We start from the raw sequence: 25665 nt of genomic DNA on the forward strand, positions 1-25665 counted from the left end.
CCATGGTTGAGCTTGTTCAGAGTGGTAACCTGATTTGCATTATTGCCATTGCCTTCTCAGCGACAACGGCACCCTGAAGTTGACCAACCAATAGGCAAAAAGTTGACCCCATGACACACTTTGATGATGTAAATTGTAAAAAAAAATACTTATATTAAGAAAATAATACAGATATAAATAATTTTATGGAAATCTTGCAAAATACATTTTTGGGAGAAATGCAAAGGTAAAATAATGCAGAAATGTATAACATAATAAATACACCAAGAATGAATAAATAAATGCAAAAAATAAATAAATGTAAAATTAAATGAAAATAAATAAAAGGAACTAATACTGAGGTAAAGCAAACAAGAACATTTATATTGTATGTCACATGTTATCAATTAAATAAAGCCTACATTTAAAAATATATATATTATATACATTTATTAATGCATTTACTTAGATTGATGAACGGAGTTTGCGCAGTTGACATCGGTTAGAGAAAGTGTGGCTTGTTGCCCTGCATGGTTCAGCCGGCTGCTCATGGTTTGTGAGTTTTACTCAGGCAGTCTTTGGGCACAGTGGAGGGGTCCGTTACTGATGACGTTTCTGGTGATTTGGAAGATGTTGTAGCCGAAACTTTAATATACTCTGCGTTGTCTTGTAATTTAATAGTAACATACGTTTACAAATGCGTAGTACGTACTATAAACCCCAAAATGGAACAAACTGCACATATACCAAATTGAAAGGTGAGTTTGTTGTTACTGTCATGGCTCTACACAAAGCGACATGTTAGCTAGCCTCTGGTAGCATGTACAGACAGACTAAAGCTTTAATTAACCACTAGCTGCCAAACTGCATAGACAATTATGTTTTGTATTGACTTGGATACCGAGCATATTATTTACCACCTAAGGCTTAACCTAAAATAGTTTCTAGTTGAGTTGGTTCTTTGGGCATAGTCGGATTATAACAATATACAAAGCAGGTACGTTATGTCAACAAAATCTCTACTGATATAATCGGTCGCCACCGCAGTAGGGAAAAGACTGGGAGTAGCATCGTCTTTAGAAATATAAACTTAATTAATAATAATAAGTGGTGCTTTGAGTATTCGATGCTAATTGAAATATTGTTTTGTAGTCCGGGGCTTTAAAAAAGCTCTTGAGCCATGTTTGGTTGGTGAACGCTTCCTGTCACGTTCGGTCTAGAATGACCTTATTACTGACCGGAGACCGGTACGAGGGTTTTCTCCGTACAATAGAGCAGAACGGACACACTGGGGATCGTTAACGGAGGTAACATGAGATTACATGGAAGACGAGCTGCTCAGCCAATTAGTGTTAGCTAGTTATTAGCTCGGGTAGTTTCTTTCAATCAGAAGATATGGAGAGAATCAGCTGATGTTAGTTTTAATTATGGCCATCAACAAAGATGGAGTTTCAATTAGTGCGCCACTTTTATTCTTGCTCAATTTGACAGTAAAACAACTCTTCCACCTGACACTGGTTGATGTATCAGGCACATTTACAAGTCAAATTGTAACAGCATCTAATTGGTCAGCCAACCCTAACCCACGTTTAATCAGACTGGATCTTTTGTTCTCAGCTTCAGGTCAGACTAAAGTCTGCGACCCAGCCATGCCCCAGAAACCCCAAAAGAGTGCCCAGACGGCACACTACATTGAGCTGGGAAGTTATCAGTACTGGCCCGTGCTGGTGCCCCGCGGTATCAGACTGTACACATACGAACAGATCCCAGTGTTTCTGAGGGAGAACCCCTACATCACAGATGGGTACAGAGCCTACCTGCCCTCCAGGCTGTGCATCAAAAGGTGAGAAGCAGAACATAAGACTGTGTTCAGGATGTAAAGCTGTCCCAGGTCTGCATAAATTTGGCTAAGATGATGATGATCAATCATGTTGCTTGATAGTTTTTGTGATTAGCAATAAGTTAGTACCCATAGCTGTAATACTTTATTATTCCTTAAAGGAGAACATGTGTTTTCCTGTTGTTCGCTCCTCTGGGAAGTCAAGGCTCACTCTCAATGGCCACACTAGCTGTTTGGTTCCTCTATTGTTTTAGTTGCCTTTCTTTATAAATGCTTCCTAACAAAATAGGTTGATGCCACACATACTCTACAGATACTCTATCTGTAGAGTATGTGTGGCATCAACCTATTTTGTTACTTAAAATAGTCTACTTAATGACGGTATTTACCCACTGACAAAGTCATTGTTTTAGATATTTCTGATTCTGTGAAGCGGCAGAAGTTTCAGCAGCTAATTACAATGAATTAATTTAAAACTTGAACCTTGCTGGAGTCAAAGGATTTACTTTTTGCATATTGACACTGCATGAAGATGTTTGAATTTAAATACTGTTGGCTGTGCTGTTGAGAATCAGTTACTACTCAGTCTGAGTGAAAGATTATTTTAGGAGGTGACTGAGATATTTTTTATCTGAGTGGTTGTTTTAATGTTTGTAAATCCTGTGTGCAGCATCTTCATTCTGTCCAATGAGACGGTGAATATCTGGAGCCATCTGTTGGGCTTCCTGCTCTTCTTCTTTGTCGGCGTGTACAACATGGCCTCAGTGCTGCCGGCCATCGGCGCCTCCAAAGAGGACTACGTCATCTACTCCATCGAACTCCTCTGCTTCCAGGTACAGGACTAAGCTTCCCAGTTCACTTCAGCCACGACAGTCAGTAGAAGAGAAGAGAACATGTCAGTGACTGAGGTCTCACGTCATGTCTATAGAAGAGCTTTCCCCAGTGTTGCAGCGGATTCTTCAAATAAACAGATTTAACATTACGTCACCGTATTTAAAACCTCAAATTACAGATTGTTTCATTTATTTAGTCAAAGTTACAGATTTGAATGATTTAAGGTATAAATATCTAACGACAAATCATGAACTCAGACATGGTAACTTTTTGAGATAAATAAATAATGATTAATTGCTGTTAATTTCTGTCATTTTCGTGTTAAGCCAAGTTTACTTAGGCTTAATGTAAAAATGTTTTATGCAGGCTTGTTTTATGTGATGTTGTTTCCCCTTATGTTGAGCAATGTGGTGATTTCAAATTAGCCAAATATCCTGGAAACTGAAAATGTGACAATTGCATGGTGTTACCTTAATCTGAGTGGTTACAGAAGGACATAAGACCATATCCAAAATATTGGCAGTTCTTAACAAATGAAAAATAATCAGTCCAGCAGTTGGCTGGATCAGGCTTGACAGCCAGTCTTCAAGTCCAATAAAATAAATCTACGAGTCTATCGAAAAAAGGCAGAATGTTAAGATGAAAATGATTTGATCATAATATTTTCCTACTTGTTTCTTTCTGTGCAAATGACCGACTCTCCCCTTGTTGTCTTACCGTCCTCAGCTGTGTATGCTGTGTTCGGTGGGTTATCACCTGTTCTGTTGCCACCGCTCGGAGAAGACCAGCCGCCGCTGGATGGCGCTGGACTACGCGGGAGTTTCCATTGGCATCCTGGGCTGCTACGTCCCCGGAGTCTTCTACACCTTCTACTGCAATAACGTAAGTTCACCTTCCTTAGCTCATTGGTCGAACAAAAATGCAGTTTAGCTCATCATCTGACTCCTGAGATAAACTTCACAAGAATTGACTTGTCACTGTTTCCATCTGCCAAATCATTTGCAAAGATGATTACTCAGTTAGATAGAAAAGGGAAAACACATTAGACTTTAAATTTGAATTAAGAACGTCAATGTCATCTTCCTGTATAGCTTGCTAGCTCCTTGGGCTGGACACGAATATTTGTATGTACGTATCTATGGCTGTATGTATGTATGGCTGTATGTATGGCTGTATGTATGTATGGCTGTATGTATGTATGGATGTATGGCTGTATGTATGGCTGTATGTATGGCTGTATGTATGTATGGCTGTATGTATGGCTGTATGGCTGTATGTATGTATGGCTGTATGTATGGCTGTATGTATGGCTGTATGTATGTATGGATGTATGGCTGGATGTATGGCTGTATGTATGTATGGCTGTATGTATGTATGGCTGTATGTATGTATGTATGGCTGTATGTATGGCTGTATGGCTGTATGTATGTATGGCTGTATGTATGGCTGTATGTATGTATGGCTGTATGTATGTATGGCTGTATGGATGTATGGCTGTATGTATGGCTGTATGTATGGCTGTATGTATGTATGGCTGTATGTATGGCTGTATGTATGGCTGTATGTATGTATGGCTGTATGTATGGCTGTATGTATGGCTGTATGTATGTATGGCTGTATGTATGTATGGATGTATGGCTGTATGTATGGCTGTATGTATGGCTGTATGTATGGCTGTATGTATGTATGGCTGTATGTATGTATGGCTGTATGTATGTATGGCTGTATGTATGTATGTATGGCTGTATGTATGGCTGTATGTATGTATGTATGTATGTATGTATGGCTGTATGGCTGTATGTATGGCTGTATGTATGTATGGCTGTATGTATGGCTGTATGTATGTATGTATGTATGTATGTATGGCTGTATGTATGTATGGCTGTATGTATGGCTGTATGTATGTATGGCTGTATGTATGGCTGTATGTATGGCTGTATGTATGTATGGATGTATGGCTGTATGTATGGCTGTATGTATGGCTGTATGTATGGATGTATGGCTGTATGTATGGCTGTATGTATGGCTGTATGTATGGCTGTATGTATGTATGGCTGTATGTATGTATGGCTGTATGTATGTATGTATGGCTGTATGTATGTATGGCTGTATGTATGTATGTATGTATGTATGTATGTATGTATGGCTGTATGTATGTATGGCTGTATGTATGTATGGCTGTATGTATGTATGGCTGTATGTATGGCTGTATGTATGCATGGCTGTATGTATGTATGGCTGTATGTATGGCTGTATGTATGGCTGTATGGCTGTATGTATGGCTGTATGTATGGCTGTATGTATGGCTGGATGTATGTATGGATGTATGGATGTATGGCTGTATGTATGTATGGCTGTATGTATGTATGGCTGTATGTATGTATGGCTGTATGTATGTATGGCTGTATGTATGTATGGCTGTATGTATGTATGGCTGTATGTATGGCTGTATGTATGTATGGCTGTATGTATGGCTGTATGTATGTATGGCTGTATGTATGTATGTATGTATGTATGGCTGTATGGCTGTATGTATGGCTGTATGTATGTATGGCTGTATTGTATGTATGTATGTATGTATGGCTGTATGGCTGTATGTATGGCTGTATGGCTGTATGTATGTATGGCTGTATGTATGTATGTATGTATGGCTGTATGTATGTATGGCTGTATGTATGGCTGTATGTATGTATGGCTGTATGTATGGATGTATGGCTGTATGTAATGGCTGTATGTATGTATGGATGTATGGCTGTATGTATGGCTGTATGTATGGCTGTATGTATGGATGTATGGCTGTTATGTATGGCTGTATGTATGGCTGTATGTATGGCTGTATGTATGGCTGTATGTATGTATGGCTGTATGTATGTATGGCTGTATGTATGTATGGCTGTATGTATGTATGGCTGTATGTATGTATGTATGTATGTATGTATGGCTTTATGTATGTATGGCTTTATGTATGTATGGCTGTATGTATGTATGGCTGTATGTATGGCTGTATGTATGCATGGCTGTATGTATGTATGGCTGTATGGCTGTATGTATGGCTGTATGGCTGTATGTATGGCTGTATGTATGGCTGTATGTATGGCTGTATGTATGGCTGTATGTATGTATGGCTGTATGTATGTATGGCTGTATGTATGTATGGCTGTATGTATGTATGGCTGTATGTATGTATGGCTGTATGTATGTATGGCTGTATGTATGGCTGTATGTATGTATGGCTGTATGTATGTATGGCTGTATGGCTGTATGTATGGCTGTATGGCTGTATGTATGGCTGTATGGCTGTATGTATGTATGGCTGTATGTATGGCTGTATGTATGTATGGCTGTATGTATGTATGGATGTATGGCTGTATGTATGGCTGTATGTATGGCTGTATGTATGGCTGTATGTATGTATGGCTGTATGTATGGCTTATGTATGTAGGCTGTATGTATGTATGGATGTATGGCTGTATGTATGGCTGTATGTATGGCTGTATGTATGTATGGCTGTATGTATGTATGGCTGTATGTATGTATGGCTGTATTGTATGGCTGTATGTATGTATGGCTGTATGTATGGCTGTATGGCTGTATGTATGTATGGCTGTATGGCTGTATGTATGTATGGCTGTATGTATGTATGGCTGTATGTATGGCTGTATGTATGTATGGCTGTATGTATGGCTGTATGTATGGCTGTATGTATGGCTGTATGTATGTATGGATGTATGGCTGTATGTATGGATGTATGGCTGTATGTATGTATGGCTGTATGTATGTATGGCTGTATGTATGTATGGCTGTATGTATGGCTGTATGTATGTATGTATGGCTGTATGTATGTATGGCTGTATGTATGTATGTATGTATGGCTGTATGTATGGCTGTATGTATAGCTGTATGTATGTATGTATGGCTGTATGTATGTATGGCTGTATGTATGGCTGTATGTATGTATGGCTGTATGTATGTATGGTTGTATGTATGCATGTATGTATGCATGTATGTATGGCTGTATGTATGGCTGTATGTATGTATGGCTGTATGTATGTATGGCTGTATGTATGTATGGCTGTATGGCTGTATGGCTGTATGGCTGTATGGCTGTATGTATGTATGTATGTATGTATGTATGTATGGCTGTATGTATGGTTGTATGTATGTATGTACGTATGGCTGTATGTATGGCTGTATGTACAGTATATCTCAAAAGTGAGTACACCCTTTAGATTTTTGCAAATATTCTGTTATATCCTTTCAGGGGATAACATTATCCTACTGAAACTTTGATATAACTTAAAGTAGTCAGTGTGCTGCTTGAATAACAGTATAGATTTATTGTCCTTTGAAAATTACTCAGTACACAGCTGTTAATGTCTAAACAGCTGGCAACAAAAGTGAGTACACCCCATAGTGAACATGTCTAAATTGTGCCCAAAGTGTCAATATTTTGTGTGACCACCATTGTTATCTAGCACTGCTTTAACCCTCCTGGGCATGGAATTCACCAGAGCTGCACAGGTTGCTTCTGGAATCTTCTTCCACTCCTCCACGACGACATCACGGAGCGCACGGATGTTGGACACCTTGCACTCCTCCACCTTCCTCTTGAGGATGCCCCACATGTGCTCAATTGGGTTTAGGTCTGGAGACATACTTGGCCAGTCCATCACCTTAACCTTCAGCTTCTTCAGCAAGGCCGTTGTCATCTTGGAGGTGTGTTTAGGGTCATTATCATGTTGGAAAACTGCCCTACGGCCCAGTTTCCGAAGAGAGGGGATCATGCTCTGCTGCAGGATGTCACAGTATATATTGGAATTCATGTGTCCCTCAATGAAATGCAGCTCCCCAGTGCCGGCAGCACTCATGCAGCCCCAGACCATGATGCTGCCACCACCATGCTTGACTGTAGGCAAAACACATTTGTCTTGGTACTCCTCACCAGGGTGCCGCCACACACGCCGGACACCATCTGACCCAAACAGGTTTATTTTGGTCTCATCAGACCACAGGACATGGTTCCAGTAACTCATGTTCTTGGATTCATTGTCTTCAGCAAACTGTTTGCGGGCTTTCTTATGCATCGGTTTCAGAAGGGGCTTCTGTCTGGGGCGACGGCCATACAAACCGATTTGATGCAGTGTGCGGCGTATGGTCTGGGCACTGACAGGCTGACATCCCACTTCTGCAACCTCTGCAGCAATGCTGGAAGCACTCGCACGTCTATTTTTGGAAACCAACCTCTGGATATGACGCTGAGCACGTGGACTCAACTTCTTTGGTCGACCCTGGCGAGGCCTGTTCCGAGTGGAACCTGTCCTGGAAAACCGCTGTATGATCTTAGCCACTGTGCTGCAACTCATTTTCATGGTGTTGGCAATCTTCTTATAGCCAAGGCCATCTTTGTGAAGCGCAATAATCCTTTTTTTCAGCCGCTCAGAGAGTTCCTTGCCATGAGGTGTCATGTTGTCCAGCATTCAGAGAGAATTGTGCCCAAAACACCAAATTTAACAGCCCTGCTTATCATTTACACCTGAATCCTTGTAACACTAACGAGTCACATGACACCAGGGCGGGAAAACAACATCATTGGGCACAATTAGGACATGTTCACTATGGGGTGTACTCACTTTTGTTGCCAGCTGTTTAGACATTAACAGCTGTGTACTGAGTAATTTTCAAAGGACAATAAATCTATACTGTTATTCAAGCAGCACACTGACTACTTTAAGTTATATCAAAGTTTCAGTAGGATAATGTTATCCCCTGAAAGGATATAACAGAATATTTGCAAAAATCTAAAGGGTGTACTCACTTTTGAGATATACTGTATGTATGGCTGTATGTATGTATGTATGTATGTATGTATGGCTGTATGTATGTATGTATGGCTGTATGTATGGCTGTATGTATGTATGGCTGTATGTATGTATGTATGTATGTATGGCTGTATGTATGTATGTACAGGACTGTCTCAGAAAATTAGAATATTGTGATAAAGTTCTTTATTTTCTGTAATGCAATTAAAAAAACAAAAATGTCATACATTCTGGATTCATTACAAATCAACTGAAATATTGCAAGCCTTTTATTTTAATATTGCTGATTATGGCATACAGCTTAAGAAAACTCAAATATCCTATCTCTAAATATTAGAATATCATGAAAAAGTATACTAGTAGGGTGTTCAACGAATCACTTGAATCGTCTAATTAACTCGAAACACCTGCAAGGGTTTCCTGAGCCTTGAAAAACACTCAGCTTGGTTCAGTAAACTAAATCACAAGTATGGGGAAGACTGCTGATCTGACTGCTGTCCAGAGGACCATCATTGACACCCTCCATCAGGAGGGTAAGACACAAAAAGAAATTTCTCAAAGAGCAAGCTGTTCACAGAGTGCAGTTTCAAAGCACATCCACAAAAAGTCTGTTGGAAGGGGGAAATGTGGCAGGAAACGCTGCACAACCAAGAGAGATGACCGCAGCCTTAACAGCATTGTGAAGAAGAGTCGCTTCCAGAATTTGGGGGAGCTTCAAAGACAGTGGACTGAAGCTGGAGTCCAGGTATCAAAAGCCACTGTTCACAGACGTGTCCGGGAAATGGGCTACAATAGCCGTATTCCCATGGTCAAGCCACTTCTGAACTCAAGACAACGGAAGAAGCGTCTGACTTGGGCTATGGAAAAGAAGCACTGGACAGTTGCAGAGTGGTCCAAAGTCCTCTTTTCAGACGAAAGCAAGTTTTGTATTTCATTTGGAAGTCAAGGCGCCAGAGTCTGGAGAAAGGCTGGAGAGGAGCAAAATCCAAGTTGCTTGAAATCCAGTGTGAAGTTCCCACAGTCAGCGATGGTTTGGGGAGCCATGTCAGCTGCTGGTGTTGGTCCACTGTGTTTCATCAAGCCCAGAGTAAATGCAGCTGTGTACCAAGAGATTTTAGAGCACTACATGCTTCCGTCTGCTGAAAAGCTCTATGGAGATGAGGAATTCATTTTCCAGCATGATCTGGCACCTGCCCACAGTGCCAAAACCACCAGTAACTGGTGTACTGACCATGGCATTACTGTCCTCGATTGGCCTGCCAATTCCCCTGACCTGAACCCCATAGAGAATATGTGGGGTATTGTGAAGAAGAAGCTGAAAGACACCAGACCCAACAATGCTAATGAGCTAAAGGCCGCTATTGAAGCATCCTGGGCATCCATAACACCTCAGCAATGCCACAGGCTGATTGCCTCCATGCCACGCCGCATTGATGCAGTAATCCGTGCAAAAGGATTCCCAACCAAGTACTGAGTGCATTAATGGACATTTTCAAATGTTTGATTTTGTTTTGCTGTTATAAATCTTTTTTTTTACTTGGTCTGAGGAACTATTCTAATTTTTTGAGATAGGATTTTTGAGTTTTCTTAAGCTGTAAGCCATAATCAGCAATATTAAAATAATAAAAGGCTTGCAATATTTCAGTTGATTTGTAATTAATCCAGAATGCATGACATTTTTGTTTTTTTAATTGCATTACAGAAAATAAAGAACTTTATCACAATATTCTAATTTTCTGAGACAGTCCTGTATGTATGTATGTATGTATGTATGTATGTATGTATGTATGTATGTATGTATGTATGGCTGTATGTATGTATGTATGGCTGTATGTATGTATGGCTGTATGTATGGCTGTATGTATGTATGGCTGTATGTATGTATGGCTGTATGTATGTATGTATGGCTGTATGTATGTCTGTATGTATGTATGGCTGTATGTATGTATGTATGGCTGTATGTATGTATGTATGTATGGCTGCATGTATGTATGGCTGCATGTATGTATGGCTGCATGTATGTATGTATGTATGGCTGTATGTATGGCTGTATGTATGTATGGCTGTATGCATGTATGGCTGTATGCATGTATGGCTGTATGCATGTATGGCTGTATGCATGTATGGCTGTATGCATGTATGGCTGTATGCATGTATGGCTGTATGCATGTATGGCTGTATGCATGTATGGCTGTATGCATGTATGGCTGTATGCATGTATGCATGTATGGCTGGCTGTATGCATGTATGGCTGTATGCATGTATGGCTGTATGCATGTATGGCTGTATGTATGTATGGCTGTATGTATGGCTGTATGTATGTATGGCTGTATGTATGGCTGTATGTATGGCTGTATGTATGGCTGTATGGCTGTATGTATGTATGGCTGTATGTATGGCTGTATGTATGGCTGTATGTATGTATGGCTGTATGTATGGCTGTATGTATGGCTGTATGTATGGCTGGTCAAATATTTGGGTCCAGCCCCAGGAGCTAGCAAGCTATGCAGGATGTTGGATGCAGATGACATTAACGTTCTTAACTCGATTTATTTATATTGTCTTTTGTAAATACTCTTTATTTATTTTGCCTAACACTAATCATAATAAAAAAATAATTTAAACAAAAACTAATGAATCCCTCGTACGAAGATAAATCGGAGAAGTGTGTGTTAATTCAGAGGTCTGGAACTGACTGCCACTTATTTTGTTTGTGAAGCTTTAGATGCATTTCCTTCTTCAGTTGATGGAACTGCATGTGATGTGGCCGAAAGCTTTTGAAACACAGAATTAGACCTTGTGATGAGGATCATTTTGTCAGCTTGCCATTTCCTATGTCAAGAATGAACACAAAGAATAAGAACAATATTATAATATTATATCTGATTTGATACTTGATGCTACAGTCCAGATACATTTTGATTGATGCATAAGTATTATCCTCATAGATATTCAGCCCTAGTTAAGAAGAATTGAGGCAACACTCACTGCAGCTTCATGATTATAGATAATGTAAAGATGTTTATGTGTGAGCGTCGCTTAAACGTGGAACCACCGTCCTCCCTGGACACCTTTCGGCTCAACATCTTCGGCGTGAGAAGCTGTAATTGAATAAAGCTGAAGTGAAGCCCACAGTTTGGCTGATTGACTCATTGTTCCTGGTGAATAAGCAACACGACACCTTTGCTGCGCTCGCCATTTGGAAAACAGCCTCTGATGACAGCCGCCCACCACCATGTTTTCTTTTCCTTTCCTGGTTGCGTCTCTTTTCATTTTTATTATTATTTTTTTTACTCCTGAAGTATTTGGCTGTGCTCCTTACTGTTCGCATTCCCCCGCATATTGGAAGCGCCGGGTTATTTTGCCCCCAGAACGCAGCTGAAATCTGCTCCAGCCCAAACCAGATGGCTGCGTTCACGGAGCGGTCCGTCACTCCTGTTCCCCACCATATGACGTTCGCAAGTCTGGGAGCTGTCTCAGCGAAGGGGGCCCCCCCTCCCCCCCCTCCCCCCCGTTCTTGCCAAGACTGGGGCTCCGCTTCTGTGGCAATCCAAGTCCCTACAGAAAAACTAATTTTTATATTTAGCCAGTTAAAGTCTTGTCTCGTCGGAGTGTTTTAGAAATGCAGATTTGGAGGAGAGAACACGGTGTCTGTTAGAAGAGCTTACGAAATTTGGCTGGAGCCGAGCGGGGCCTTGTTCCTGGTGCAAATTTATTCACTGTGAAATTCAGCAGGACTCGTCACATGAGGACGTGTGACTGGACGGAGGCCTACATCCACACAAATGGACAGAAGGGACTGAGACGAGGCTGTCCAGAATGTGCACAGTTACTTATAGAAGTTTAATAAACAGTGAGGACTCGCTGTAGGTTTGGACTATAATCATAAGTATCATTTTAGGTTTTTTTCCTTCTTTTTTTTAGCACATACGTACGTAAATCTTCACAGCTTCATCGAGGAAGTTTGTTATATCATCATATGCCTTTTGCAAATATAATAAACCCACACTTAAAATATTAGAGATCAGACAAGCTGAGGTGTTAACTTCAAAACAAAAGAGGGAATATGACTCGAGAGATTTGGATCACAGAACAAACAATTGTGTTCATTCTTGATTAATCTGTCTTATTTTTAGTCCATTAAAAAGTACTGACCACAAGTTCCCAGAGCCCACGGTGAAGTCTAAAACCCAAAAGATTTGAGAAGCTGGAGCGAGTCAGCATTTGGCATTTCTGCTGTATTAATTATTACTGTCACTAATTGTTTGAGCACTAAAAAAAAGAATCTGAACTAAAGATTTAATGCAGAGGAGAAAAGTCCCAAAGCTTTAAAACGGCCTTGAAACACTTAGTGAAATGTATTTTAATCACGTAACAATGGGTTTCTCTGTGCTGCATGTTTCCTCACCAGTGTGCAACATGCATACGCAGCATGTTGCACACGACACAACATAACAGTTCATCCTGGTGGCTCTTTATGTTCTTCTGCTGCTTGTTTCTACTCGTTAGTCATAAACATGCTCTGTTTTGACTTTAAAAACAGTCTTGAATATACATCTGGTAGGTTTTAGTTTGACAGTTTGATGTGAATGTGTGTCTATGCACACGTGTGATCATACAGTTCCTTCCTCCAGGGACAGCTTCAGCTGGCCTTTTCAAAACTCTCAAACCTGCACATTCCTGCAACATGTGAAAGAAACGGAAGCGTTTAAATGGCTGTGAGAACGTCCACGTGTTCACTGTGAGTCGGATGGGAGTGTGCGTTTGTAACTTGGTATCGGTGGTGTGATTTGACCTGTGACCTTCCTGTCCCTGCAGTACTGGCGGCAGGTGTACCTGGTGACGGTCCTGGCCATGATCCTGGCCGTGTTCTTCGCTCAGATCCATCCTCATTACCTCAGCAAGCAGTGGAAGCAGATGCGCTCGCTCATCTTCTGCTTGGTGGCCGGATACGGCCTCATCCCCACCGTCCACTGGATCTGCATCACCGGAGGCTTCTCTTCCGAGCTCGTCCAGGTGAGCACGCTCAGTGTTGCCACAGTAACCATGACTTTCTTTCAGAGGTGAAATTTGATGTTGAACAGTCAGTATTTACAAGCAGAAATAATTTGTTATCGGGAAAACTATGAAGGAATAGTTTGATTGTGGAGATGCATTGATGTGTGCTGTGCTCTATGGACTGTCAGCTGTGAGAAGTATTCACGCTATTTATGCAATTCTGTAACTGTTGTCACTGATTTCTGTCCAAATCTAAAAATGTTATTAATACTTCTAACTAACAGGATTAAAGGTGGAGTCTGTCATACTAATCCAATAAGGCTGTTTGGCTGCTGAGTTCAAACATCAACTCTTTCTCAGGAGTCATCGTTTCAAGAGTGTTGTAGCTGCTGTTTGGTTTAAACATTGTTATTAAACATTGTTTTAATAAATATTTCTTCCCTTCAGGCTTTTATTCCTCGAATCCTGGGGATGTACTTCATCGCTTCATTAGCTCTAATTTTCTACGTTTCAAAAGTTCCTGAACGCTACTTCCCAGGTGAGACTGCGTTCTTATGCACATCAGTCGTTGTGAAGGATGATCAATTCATACTTGAGCTCAAGCCTCAAGCTCTGTTATAACATTTAAGTCTGTAAAAGAACCTCTTAGCACGGTCTGTACTGTACATACAGTTTCTGTGTGTCATTTGTAGCCAAAGGTCAACTTGCCAGACTGGTTTAATCTCCCGCTCTTTCCTTCCTCTGATGTTGCTGCAGGTCAGCTCAACTACCTGGGCTCCAGTCACCAGGTGTGGCACCTGCTTCTGGTGCTGATGTTTTACTGGTGGCACCAGTCGTCATGCTTCATCATGGCATACAGACACAGCGAGCCCTGCCCCGACGCCCCCCACCACGCGTAGGACGCTGCTCTGAACGCTGGGATCCCTGACTTCTGTTAAACTGTAAGCAGCACTGTTACTTTAAAGCTATAAGCTGTTGTATACAGGGTGAACTTTACTATGGCTGCGTTCCAAATCACATTATGTTTACTTTTATTATGTACGGCTACATGCAGCATGCATACAATTGGGACAAACTACTTTGTATTAACTTTGACCCTCTCGCTAATACCCCCTGCGCAAAGCATTGTGGGTCAGAGTAGCCAGAAAAGCTTGCACACAGCTAAATGCGGCCGGATGCAGTAGGACATCCCGGTATTGTTGGCATACTGCATTTGACATACTAGTTATTGGGACATACTAAACAGTATGGTATTGGCAAGCACTGTTGTATGCTTATATGTTTTATGACTCACTATACTATTATACTATGACTTTTTAATGGTTTAGAATACTTTGGCTTTTTTATTATTTCTTCATCACTACAAAATACTTGTCAAAGTTCTGTGGACTGAGTTTAGGGAGCTGCACACATAAAACTAAATATATTTTCATCTCATTTACACAATAAACTGCAGTTATCCAGAGAAATTGCTAACTGAACCTAATTGAGTCGTAAACTCTACGCATTATGGAAACACATTAGTTGGTACCAACAAGTATTGAGGTTTGTTACACTAATTATGATCATTTTATCCTCAAATAGTTTTCAGCTGGTGAATGGCTGCAGCGTATTCCAGCATGTACAGGAGGCGTGGAGGCGCCATGGACAGACCTTCAGTCCCTCTATGTCCCCACAGATGGACACGTTCTTACCTGTAGGATTGTCCACCTGACCTGTGGAGGAAACATCAGAGGAGCTCCCTCCAGGATGTGAGGTGACATGTGTAGACTGTTTGTAGGTAAACGTCACAGCGGCTGAAACTCATTCTGCAGTCAAACTACAAAATCTCACACAAAAAAACTCAAATCATCAAGGTTGGCAAGTTTAAGGTCAAGTAGCATTTTCTTTTTTTATGAGAGATGTTTCTTTAAGTGCCTGTTAATAAAACATGTAGCTTTTCTTTAATGAACGTTTGATTAATGCCCAACTTTTCAACCAATTCACTTATTTGTGAAGGTTGATAAGACCGTGGTTCTTAATCTGAGAAGCATTTCCCCCCCAAAAAAAAACTATTTAGACCTTCTTTCTGTAAGTAACAAAGTAAAATGACCTAAAAAAGGGAAAATAATGCAGTTGACAGTGTTGATCTGCACAGCTCCACTCGACCCAAATCATTTCTAATAGACTTATTTACTTTACCAAACTATTCCAAGTTGTCTGTGGTGAGACTGGTAATCCTAAAGAGAACAAGCAAAAACTAACCAATTATTATTTAGATAGATAAAACCAAAGACTGCTGTTCTCATCAGCTCGTATTCCGTTCAGGGTGTAACTTTGTCCTTCAGTGTGCTCTTTCTGGTTCTCACTGCTGTGAGATGATCACATCGTGACATGTGACTCTAAATACAGGTACAGGTCAGTCAGTACCTGAATGTGTCGGGCTGCACGGCCTCAGTGTTGAAACTGACATTTGGATCAGAGCTGCACAGGATGTGTTAGTGTTCACTGCTGGAATGTTTTCTTATAGTGTTTAAGTCCAGTTTACTAAAGACTGCAGAATCCCTGGTTCTTTATTTAATATGTTCCTACTGTCTGCCTCTACCTGTAGACCCCTCTGTCTGTGACACTTAAGACCCCCCTCCTGAAAAAGCCCAGTCTGCTTTGGATACTCAGACGTGGGTCAGTGTATTCTAATGAGCCTGCATGTGACACAAATCTAAATGGCTTGTTGAATCCCTGTTTTCTGACCGAGGCAGACCACAAAAAAGTGACCACACGTGCACAGTTAGTTAAAGGGGACAAATCATGAAAAACTAACTGTCTATACTAGAAATGACGTTAGCAGTGTACAAGAAGTGCATTCATTTCTCTCACACTGACAGATACATATACACAGCTGATAAGTAGAGACTTCCTACTGAAGTCGTGTCTACACATCAGTTGAAACTCTATCCCACCCGCACTACACCCTCTTTCTACATGTACTTCCATTGTATACTAACAGAAAATCAATAGATTGTATTAAGTTATTGTAATTTCTGTTGAGTTGGCAGTTTTTCATTTAAAGATTCAAGCACTGATTTAGAATTTAGAAAATCTGTATCCACATGCATCGCACTTCATTTTGCAACTTCACTGTACATTCAGACCATTTATTTCATCGTTACAATAGTTCTGTCAGTCTTTGTTTTGGAAAAGTGCTTCTTCTGCCTGAACTGAGTTTACCTGCAGTGATGGGCACTCTGTCGTCAAACAGACGCCATGATCTTTTCTCTGGCTCATTTAGGGTGACGTGCAATGTTGCTTTGTGTTTCAACGGCTTCATTCCAACATGCAAAGCATCCATGTTGGATAGAAGTCATCTTAACCGCAATCTGTATTTCAAACATGAACGTTAAAATGATCTCAAATGATACGGCTTTGTAAGCACGAGTCTTAATGCATTTCTGTTTGTCATTTAATTACAATAGGTGTTCAGTTAAATGGTAGCGTTCTCATTTTGGAATGAAAGTCAATTGTTTCGTGTGATATTTAATGTTTTTAGGTTTTAGACCGAGGCAAATGCTCTCTGGTGGTGTTCTGTATTTAAATTATTCATTATGAACCTGCTCTGTGCTGTCTGTAATGGTTTCTCTCAGCTGTGTGTCTAAAACTCGTTTTGTAGCAGCAGAGATTTTGTATCTGGACTTTTCATATGAAACTGCTGAACCTGACTCTAAATAAAATGAACCATGTGCTGGTTTAAAACTGCTTTGTTAAAATTCTTCTTTACAGCATCCACCTGAAGCCGCACTGAGATGACTCTTTTTCTTTTTATTGCATCAAACAGCGTATAGCATGATAAATACAATATCAGGGTTATCCTTGTGAAAAAAAGAAAAGATGGAAAGTTGTTGTATCAAATGGTTCCGCTGGTGAAACACAGCAGCCTGCAGGTTCAAACAAGCGTGCCAGTGGGTGTGAAGGTAAATGCAGAGTTTAAGGCAGTCGATGTAACACACAGAACTAGTTAATGGAAGAATTCAGCGCCGAAAAGTAGATCCATGACCGCAAGCGACCTGATTACACATCACAGGTTTGATTCCCTTTATGAATACGCCAATTCTTCATTCTTCAGTAGAAAGAAAAACACTGATGGTATTACGTGTTGTTAGTCAACATGGAAAAAAAAAAAACTGGTCGGAACAAGTATTACATTTGTAGACAAGGCCTCATACCTTATTCCTCTTTCTAGTTTTTTTGGACTCTGTCCTCGTCTAACACGATTTTGTTGATTTAATTGACAGATCTGTATAACAGTTTCTCCATTAAGAATCATGCAAAAGCTCCACTTTAAATCTTTTTGTTTTCCAGAGATGTGCTTAAAAGGTTTCTTGCAAATGAATCATTCACCATGAAAACATCCTAAAACATGACTAATCACATGACTAATCACATGACTAATCACTAATCACATGACTAATCACATGACTAATCGACAAAGGAAATCTTAGGAACTCAATTCTGCAAACAGTCCACAAATACTCGCTCAAGCACCAAATGTGTATTAATCTGCAGCTGAACATAGTCTGTAAAAAATAAAAATATATATCTTTATGACCAATAGTTTGACATTTTGGGGGAAAAACATTCTTGTTAGATGAGAAGATTGATAACACACTCACAACATCTACCTATCAGCACCTTTCTGGCAGTAACCCTGGCCAAGAAATAGTCTCTTAGATAACTTCCTGTATAAAAATATTAAAAACCCACAAATTGTTCACTGATACGCTGTGCTTTACAGTTTACAGGTGTTGGTTGGCAGATTTTGGAACAGTTGGATAGAGCCGTGTTATTTCCACCCGTTTCCAGTCTTTATGCTAAGCTAAGCTACTGGTCTCCTGACTGATACCGCTGTCATATCTATAAATATATAGTCTTCTGAATTATCTCTCAGCAAGAAACTGAATAAGCATATTTCACAAAACGTCAAACTATTCCTTTAAAGATTTACGTCTTCAGTTGGAACCAATGAGATTGTGTCTGAGAGCCACAGACAGGAAGTCAAAGTATTGAGAGACAGACTCACACTTTGTTGGTTTTGGTCTTTGCCTTGGATTTGTTAACAATAACAGCATGTATAGAGTTCTGCCGGGCTTCACCTTTAACTGATCGTACACTTCCCATTTATTCTTCAGCATAAATTATTGAGAACATGTTACAGCACCTAACAGCAGTTAGAAGCATTGCTGAGGAAATGGCGGTACAGTTTAAGTTTTTAAAGGGGTCCAAAGACTAATGATCTAATGTGGCTTTGTATTTCTAACAATGTGTTGAGTTAACTTAATAAAAATAGAAAACTAACTGTACTCACCTCTAGGAAAAAAAGAAAACAGTTAAGAGTCGAAATTTAAACCTGACCCAATTGACAACTTTTTAAGGAAGTACACTAAAATGCAATCCCTTGAAGTGATCAAAGTGTAACGCAACACAAATCGTAAAGACTACGGTGAAATTATGCATAGAGAAAGATCTAATAAGGATAAAACAAAGTGGTTAAGGTCACTCCCGAACAATTCCACAGACACGAGAGGCCAACGTGGGCTGACTGTCGTGGTTTCCGAGGTACAGTGCAGCAAGGCAGAGCCCAGCTCAGGTAAGGCTTTGTGGTGCTAAACAAAATGATATTGGTAGTTTAGAAGGCATAAAGAGCTTTTTGCAGTGAGTCAAACGTTAATAAGCTTGTAATCACAGTGCGTCTTCCGAGTGGGTTTTCCGTTCCGCTTCAAACGTCTTTACAAGCGTTAAGATGCAGCATAAAAGGCTTCTCAGCAAACAGGTACAGCTGAAAGATATGTGGAAACATCACTCGAACAGAGATGTATTAAAATGTTCCTTAAAAAAAAGAAGAAAAAAAGCATTTGTTAGCTTGTCATTTCATGATTGATTTGAAGATGCTCCCAAGCCAAAGAAAAAAGCTCAGGCGTTATTTAACAGCAACTGGCAGAGAGGGAAAAGTCACTGCTTCGTGGGAAAAGGTGCAGCTCCGAACGGGTCGAGGTCCAGCGGCTGTGAGGGCGGCTGCTCCTGAGGGCCACTGTGGACGACCATTTCTGTGAAGGGCACCGCCCCGAAGTCATCCATGCTGCTGTCTTCAAGAGCACCGTGAAGGGAGTCCGTCCAGGACTTGCCATTGGCTGTGCCAATGTCGCTATTGCTGTCGGCGAGTCCCTGATACTGGCCGTGCCGGCTGCCGTCCTGAGGTTGGAAAGGCTTGGCTCCGAAAGGGTCCAAAATGGCCTCGTCTACCGTCAGAGAAGCTCCTTTGTCTTTCCCCTCAGCCATGGTTATATCAACACTGATGTTCTCTTTAGAGTCAGAGGTGTTGAGAAACTCGTTGCTGCTCTGCGAGTCTCTGCGGCCAACCTTCTTGTGTCTGCGGACTCGCTCAGGTGTGCGGTAAGTTGGCTTGTTGCTTTTGCGGCCTCCGGTCGGCGTACTGTGATGCCGTTTGCCCATGCTGCCGCCTGCTGTGGCCTCCTGCTTGTTTTTTCTCTGGCGGGACGACAGCTTCTGGAGGCTGCGCTGCTTCAGCCTCTGCTGCTGAGGGCTGGCCGACTCCTCAAAAGACGACTGGAAGATATCTTCTGCGCTTCTAGAGGTGGTCGGAGGCGGTGTGGTGGGGCCCGGCTCGAAGGGAGAGAAGCCGAAAATGTCAATGGCCTCAGGGGAAGTGGGTGGCGTTTGGCCGCTCTTGCCCGATTTGGAGAGGTTACGGTTGAATGGCGCTTTGGTAAAAACATCAAACTCGTCCCTAGTTAGCTGCTCCTGGCTTACTTGCCGGAAAGGCGCTTTGGCAAAAATATCCAAGTTCTTTGAGGGCCCGACTGGCGAGGTTCCTCCGAGAAAGGGAACAGCACCAAAAACATCCACAGAGTCCACAGAGTCCTCAGAGTCCTCAGAGGGAGAAGCTGCCGCTCCGCTGGGAGACTCGGGGTTGGTGATCAGAGACATGGCAGAACTGACGGAGGCCGCAGCTGCTTTACCGGCCAGAGCTTTCTTTGAGCGGCTCCTGACCCTGCTGGGGTCGTAGTCCGAGTCAGAGCTGTGCATGTCTTCATCCTCCTCTCCCTCTTCTTCAGAGTCCATCAGCAGAGGCCTCTGTCCCAAAGTCTCCGGCTCATTGTCTTCACCGTGTTCACTGTTCAGGCCTTCTTCCTCCTCCGGCTCTTCGTCCTCACTGCTCTTTGACGAAGGAGGGTCGGATTCGAAGTCACTGTCGGACTCTTCCCCTGGTATGCAGTTGCTCTTTTTGGCCGGTTTGTGCTCCTTGGCCGCCACTGGCTGCAGATCCTCTGCTGGGGTTGAGATGAGGGCGGGAACACTAACTTCCTCATCGGTCTGCTCAGAGTTTATCTCATCTGCAGAAACAAGACACAAATGCAAGAGTTAAAGATGTTACCAGTCTTCTTGGTTTTTTTTTTTATATTCTCTTAAATGTGCATTTTAAGTTTTAACCTCAGACCCTTCGGGATATTTTCAAATGTAAAATGTTTAAATAACAAAATGAGTGACAGAAGGAGAATCTTGATGCCAGATGTACACATTTTCATTTCCTAAGAACGCCACATGGCTTCGTTGACCTCTGTAATATGTGGCATTACTGAAATCAGGATTACTTGCTTTAGGTTTGGTTGTCCACAAATACAAATCCCAACAGTTTGTCCAATATTGAAGCAGAAGGAGCAGCGAAGGAGAAATCTCAAAACTCAATATGGTCTAAAAGCTGCTCCGACTCTACCCTGACCCTGCAGTAAGACGAGCAGGCTTACAGGCAGAAGAAACGAGACGCCCGGCTTTTCAAGATGCACAAAATTGCTTTTAGATTTAAATCTCTTGGTGAAAAAATTCAAGCTGTCAGTCACTTCCTTCAGAGTTAAAACTAAATAGAGCTTTGTTCTGCAAGTACTACTCCTCATTTCTACATTTCTTTACACATATTTGGCATTTGCTGGACATTTTTTTTGCCTTGTGTGTAAATTTATGTCCAAGAGCTTTTGCATAATGACAATTTAGACATTAGCCTAATTAGTCGAGACGAGTGGATAGTCTCCAATTATATTGAAAATAAATGGTGCTATACACAATGAGCCAATTTATTATTGCCCATCAGTGTAAACTCTATATTAGAAAGCAGAGAAAGGACTCCCTGCTGTGAACATGAGAATGGAAACCTCTCCGCGTCTTAAAGCATCCAAAACTGGCAGGAAGTGATGACAGATTGGCCAAAAAGCTTTGTTGTTGATAAATGAAACAAAGAGGCAATAAAAGAGAAAAAAGTAATAAAACATAATGCAGGAAACACGAGGTGCTCTGCATCTGTCCGCTCCGCCCGACTGCTCCCAGATTAGAACTTGTAATCACTTTCACCTCTCAGAGTGAGACGATAGAAACGTCTTTAATCACGAGGCTGATTTGTTTCGTCGATGTTCTGTTGATGGAAAGCTGCAGGATTACACGCTGCATCTGATCTGGTAAAGATACAAATAACAAAACATGCCAGAGATAAAATGTGTTGGAGATGTCTGACGGCAGGAGCTTAGAGAAGTCTCCCCTCGCGCTACAACGACCACTGAACTTAGATTGATTTGATGAAGCCGCAGAGACGACGACATTTACAGGCCGGAGTGACTGAACAAAGATGTTACTGGAAACAAACGACTGCTAATATAATAATAATATTACATGGCTTCCTTAAAATACTGGAGGACAACGCTCCGACTGAGGGATAAAATGATGAATAGAGCTGAAATGAGTTCTTTAATAGCAGACATTTAACAGATTTTGAAATTGTTGAAGCCTTTAAATCAGGCAGAAAATGCTGAACGTCCCTCTATCAGCTTCTCAAACGTTACATGTGCTGTTATTTCTCTCTTTTGTGTCCAATCATCTTAAAATCGTATCATTAAATACCTGAAGTGTTAGTCTGATGGTCAGATTTAAAAAAATCTATTTATCAAAAAAAAGATCATTAGTCGTGTCCCTGATTAGACGCCATTGTGGCTGGAACTCAGCTACATTTAATAAAATAAATAACACATACTTTGTACAGTACAGCACAAAAAGCTGCTTCTGCTCTGGAACACACACACATCTCATTTATATGACTTTATTGTAACACAGGTGAATTTAATTTCAATGTTAATTTTGTGTTACTTGGACAGAGGAGGATTTGTGTTTTAGAGACTAACGAATGGAAGGTCAAACTGTACATGTAAAGTGGCAGTTAGTTTTTACAAATTGAGTCCGGCTGTTCAGGCTTGAATTACAAGATTAAAATATCAACAGGCAAAGCAAATTCATTAGAAGAGAAATATTTCAATTATATCCTCATGTCACGACAGTTCAGAGGATTTATTTTTAAGCATATTGTAGGCATCTTATTGTATAGTGAGGTGCTCTGTATTTAATCAAAAATCTGCTGGTTAATTATATATTATTATAACAGCAATTCAATTTCAAAATGAGTGTCAGTTATTTATGTCATTTGCTTCAATCCTTTTTTTTTTTTTTTTTTAATATACATTTAAAGGCTGTTTTTAATTTTAGTTTTACAAACAGCTGCTGACTTCTTTCACTGATTGAGTTCCTAATGATGCAGCTGCAGACAGAACGACGTGTACACATGCAGGTCAACATGAGAAATTTAGATAATTCAAAATAAGGTCATGAAACCTGTAACTGGGTCCTTTTTCAAACATGTATGAAAAGTGAAGTTTACCACACTGGACTTGTTTCACACCATCAGGGCTGCGTTTTAATGTTTCACACACACCTGCTTTTTCCAGGACACACAGTCGACATATTGTGCATTAACATTTGTTTTGGCCTTTGCCCTCCTCACAGAGCTTAAACAAAGACAGCCATGTTACCAACATCTTGCACATGGTGTAGTGGTGGAGAGACTCTAAACCTTCCGATACCTTAAAGAGCTATAAAGAAGGAACCAAAGTGTTTATTGATTTGAATGTTGTTTTTATTTATCAGTAACATTCTATAAAGAAATACATTCACACTCACAGTATGATACAGGACAACAAGATATGTATAAGACAACTTATTGATCTATAGGTGGGATTCTTTCTGCAGGAGAGTTACCAGGAGCTGCTGATATCCAGTAGAACTAAAACTGAAGACTTTTTTTTTTTTTTTTTCGAACACTTCTAATGAGGATGAAATAGAAAGTTCCCAACATTTTAGTGATGTGTTCTGGGGCCTCTAGCAGGATGTAAAGCTGGACACAAAATGCTAAGAAAGGGGGAAACCAGACCCCGAGACAGAGAGGATAAAAAGCACAGAAAACTTGCAAATGTAAACAATATATAACAACATATTCAACGTCTATGTTTGCTTGTTCCCCCCCCACACATGTTGGGATAATATTCCACACTTTAAAAACATAAATTAAAGTGCAGTTAATGGCTCCGCTCGTCCCTTTCACTTTTCATTTGGACACTAAAGATCCATCCACCAAATACACATGAACAAGATGTTTCGGAGTACGGCTGTCTTACTGAATGAAAAATGAAAAGGAACAAAAGCAAATGAAATAAAACGTGAAGTGAAGGTTTCTTCCACAAAAGGCCCAATACAAGCAGAGACATGAGCAGAAACATGAAGGGGAACAGTAACAGTTCTCCAAACTTACCTTCAGCTAAACACATGAATTATATTTGACCAGTTAATATATTCTGTACAAAAATGTGCATGATGACAAAGATGGGTCACTTTCTCACTTGCTGCTCTAATGCGGAACAGCAGCACAGTGAGCATTAACACACACATACAGCCCTTTAGGGTTGTATGGATTCAAAAATAAAAATAAAAAACAGTTCACCATTGCCGGATATCATCAGCACAGAACAACAATTTACATTTACACCACTGAATGTGCCATCAGCCAGTCGTGTTCAGCATGAGAGAAGAACAACACGCTTCAGTACAACGTTGTGTCAGTTGGTGATTATATTGAGCAGATCTACGTTAATCATCCTCCTCACAGAGTAACTTCCAGGGTTTAACCATTACACTCACCGGTGCCGGATACGTTTCAATTACCTGCCAACTGGGTTTATGAACATTTCATTCTTTTGTAATCCCCGTGGGAGAAAGCTCCGTCAGCATTGTTGGTGAGGTTCATTAAAAATGCCACACAAAAGGCACTTTGTATTTAGAAGTGGGAACCAGAAGACTTCCACTATAAAAGAAACCCGTAAGACTTCTAAAAAGGAGGATGATGCTTAATAAAAGTAGAATTAAAATGTGCAGTCACACCACCAGCGACTCCTGTCATACGACATGATGCAGTGACGGCCATCTTGCAGGTTCATTATAGTCTCACTGTGAGACGGGTCTGATCACATCTTGGACCCGTCTGTCACATTGTATAATATCAAGTTTAAAGCTTTGATGAGTCTGCTGAATCGTACCGAATGTTTTTGTGTTTTACATTCAAAGATTTATTCTAAAAACTAAATAGAAACTTTGAAAAAATAAAATAAAGAAGGCCGTCATCAACCAAAGCAATGGGAAAAAAGACTTTGTTATTGTAGTTGTACAATTTAAATGTAGGGTGCTGCGAGACTGCCCTGTTAATACAGGGGCGAGAAAACAGTTCCACCGCAGTGAAACGGTTTCGACCGGCTAAACACCGACAAATATGGATTGTAGCAGAATATTTCATCAGATAAAAACATATTGTACATTTTTATTACACCTCTCAATAAATGATGGCTTTAGGACTGACAAGGCTCTGCCGTTATTAAAAATGTTTGGATGAAACGATTGAAACAATGCTACGCAGCCACCACTGGAATATAATTCTACACACATAGAATAATACTAATAATATAAAAGAGTCGCCTGATCTTGATCTGTAACTGAAGAATTACAGGCTTTAAAACAAAGAAAACACGCATGCACGACAGAAACAAGCTGTGCAGCATTTGAATGTTGATTTATAAATCAGAATGTCAACGTTATGAAAGAAGCTTCAGAGAAAGGTTATCATCTGCGTCTCTCATATTACACAACAAAACATAAACTTTGGCCGTAGTGCTGGATTGATTTGGAGAGTTCTTAGAATATGTTTATGGCTGTGGTGCTGCCACTGTGTTATTGTTGTTTTAATGGCACTAACTCTCACATCAGCCAGCGCACTCTGTCATGTCG

The 25665-nt window shown here is 40.7% G+C and overlaps 2 protein-coding genes across 5 annotated transcripts in view; one reads left to right on the plus strand and one right to left on the minus strand.

Moving 5' to 3' along the window:
* Positions 1–477: 477 nt before the first annotated feature.
* paqr3a (progestin and adipoQ receptor family member IIIa) lies at positions 478–15524 on the plus strand. 3 transcript variants are annotated; one of them, XM_029440629.1, is made up of 8 exons: positions 478–737; positions 1597–1822; positions 2490–2652; positions 3380–3535; positions 13291–13488; positions 13918–14008; positions 14227–14411; positions 15055–15524. In XM_029440629.1, the coding sequence occupies exons 1-7, from the start codon at positions 677–679 to the stop codon at positions 14367–14369; spliced, it is 1038 nt and encodes a 345-aa protein (XP_029296489.1). In that variant the 5' UTR covers positions 478–676; the 3' UTR covers positions 14370–14411; positions 15055–15524. The 3 variants fall into 3 exon arrangements, with proteins under 3 accessions (XP_029296489.1, XP_029296491.1, XP_029296490.1); XM_029440631.1 differs by lacking the exon at positions 478–737 and adding an exon at positions 842–976; XM_029440630.1 differs by lacking the exon at positions 478–737 and adding an exon at positions 1171–1286.
* Positions 15525–18603: 3079 nt separating this feature from the next.
* Positions 18604–25665, minus strand: part of bmp2k (BMP2 inducible kinase) — a 45519-nt gene continuing 38457 nt past the window's right edge. For both annotated transcript variants that reach the window (XM_029438803.1, XM_029438802.1), the window contains exon 16: positions 18604–20855. In XM_029438803.1, the coding sequence (XP_029294663.1) occupies positions 19453–20855 (1403 nt within the window). In that variant the 3' untranslated portion in view covers positions 18604–19452. The remainder of the gene's footprint in view (positions 20856–25665) is intronic.

Source organism: Cottoperca gobio, chromosome 9 (genome assembly GCF_900634415.1).
Source record: "Cottoperca gobio chromosome 9, fCotGob3.1, whole genome shotgun sequence".
In the NCBI taxonomy this organism is placed as follows: Eukaryota; Metazoa; Chordata; class Actinopteri; order Perciformes; family Bovichtidae; genus Cottoperca; species Cottoperca gobio.

Coding starts and splice junctions, on each gene's coding strand:
- paqr3a (XM_029440629.1), top strand. CDS start 677: ATGCGTAGTACGTACTATAAACCCCAAAATGGAACAAACTGCACATAT. Junction 1,823..2,489: donor TCCAGGCTGTGCATCAAAAG/GTGAGAAGCAGA, acceptor TCCTGTGTGCAG/CATCTTCATTCTGTCCAATG. Junction 14,009..14,226: donor TCCTGAACGCTACTTCCCAG/GTGAGACTGCGT, acceptor ATGTTGCTGCAG/GTCAGCTCAACTACCTGGGC.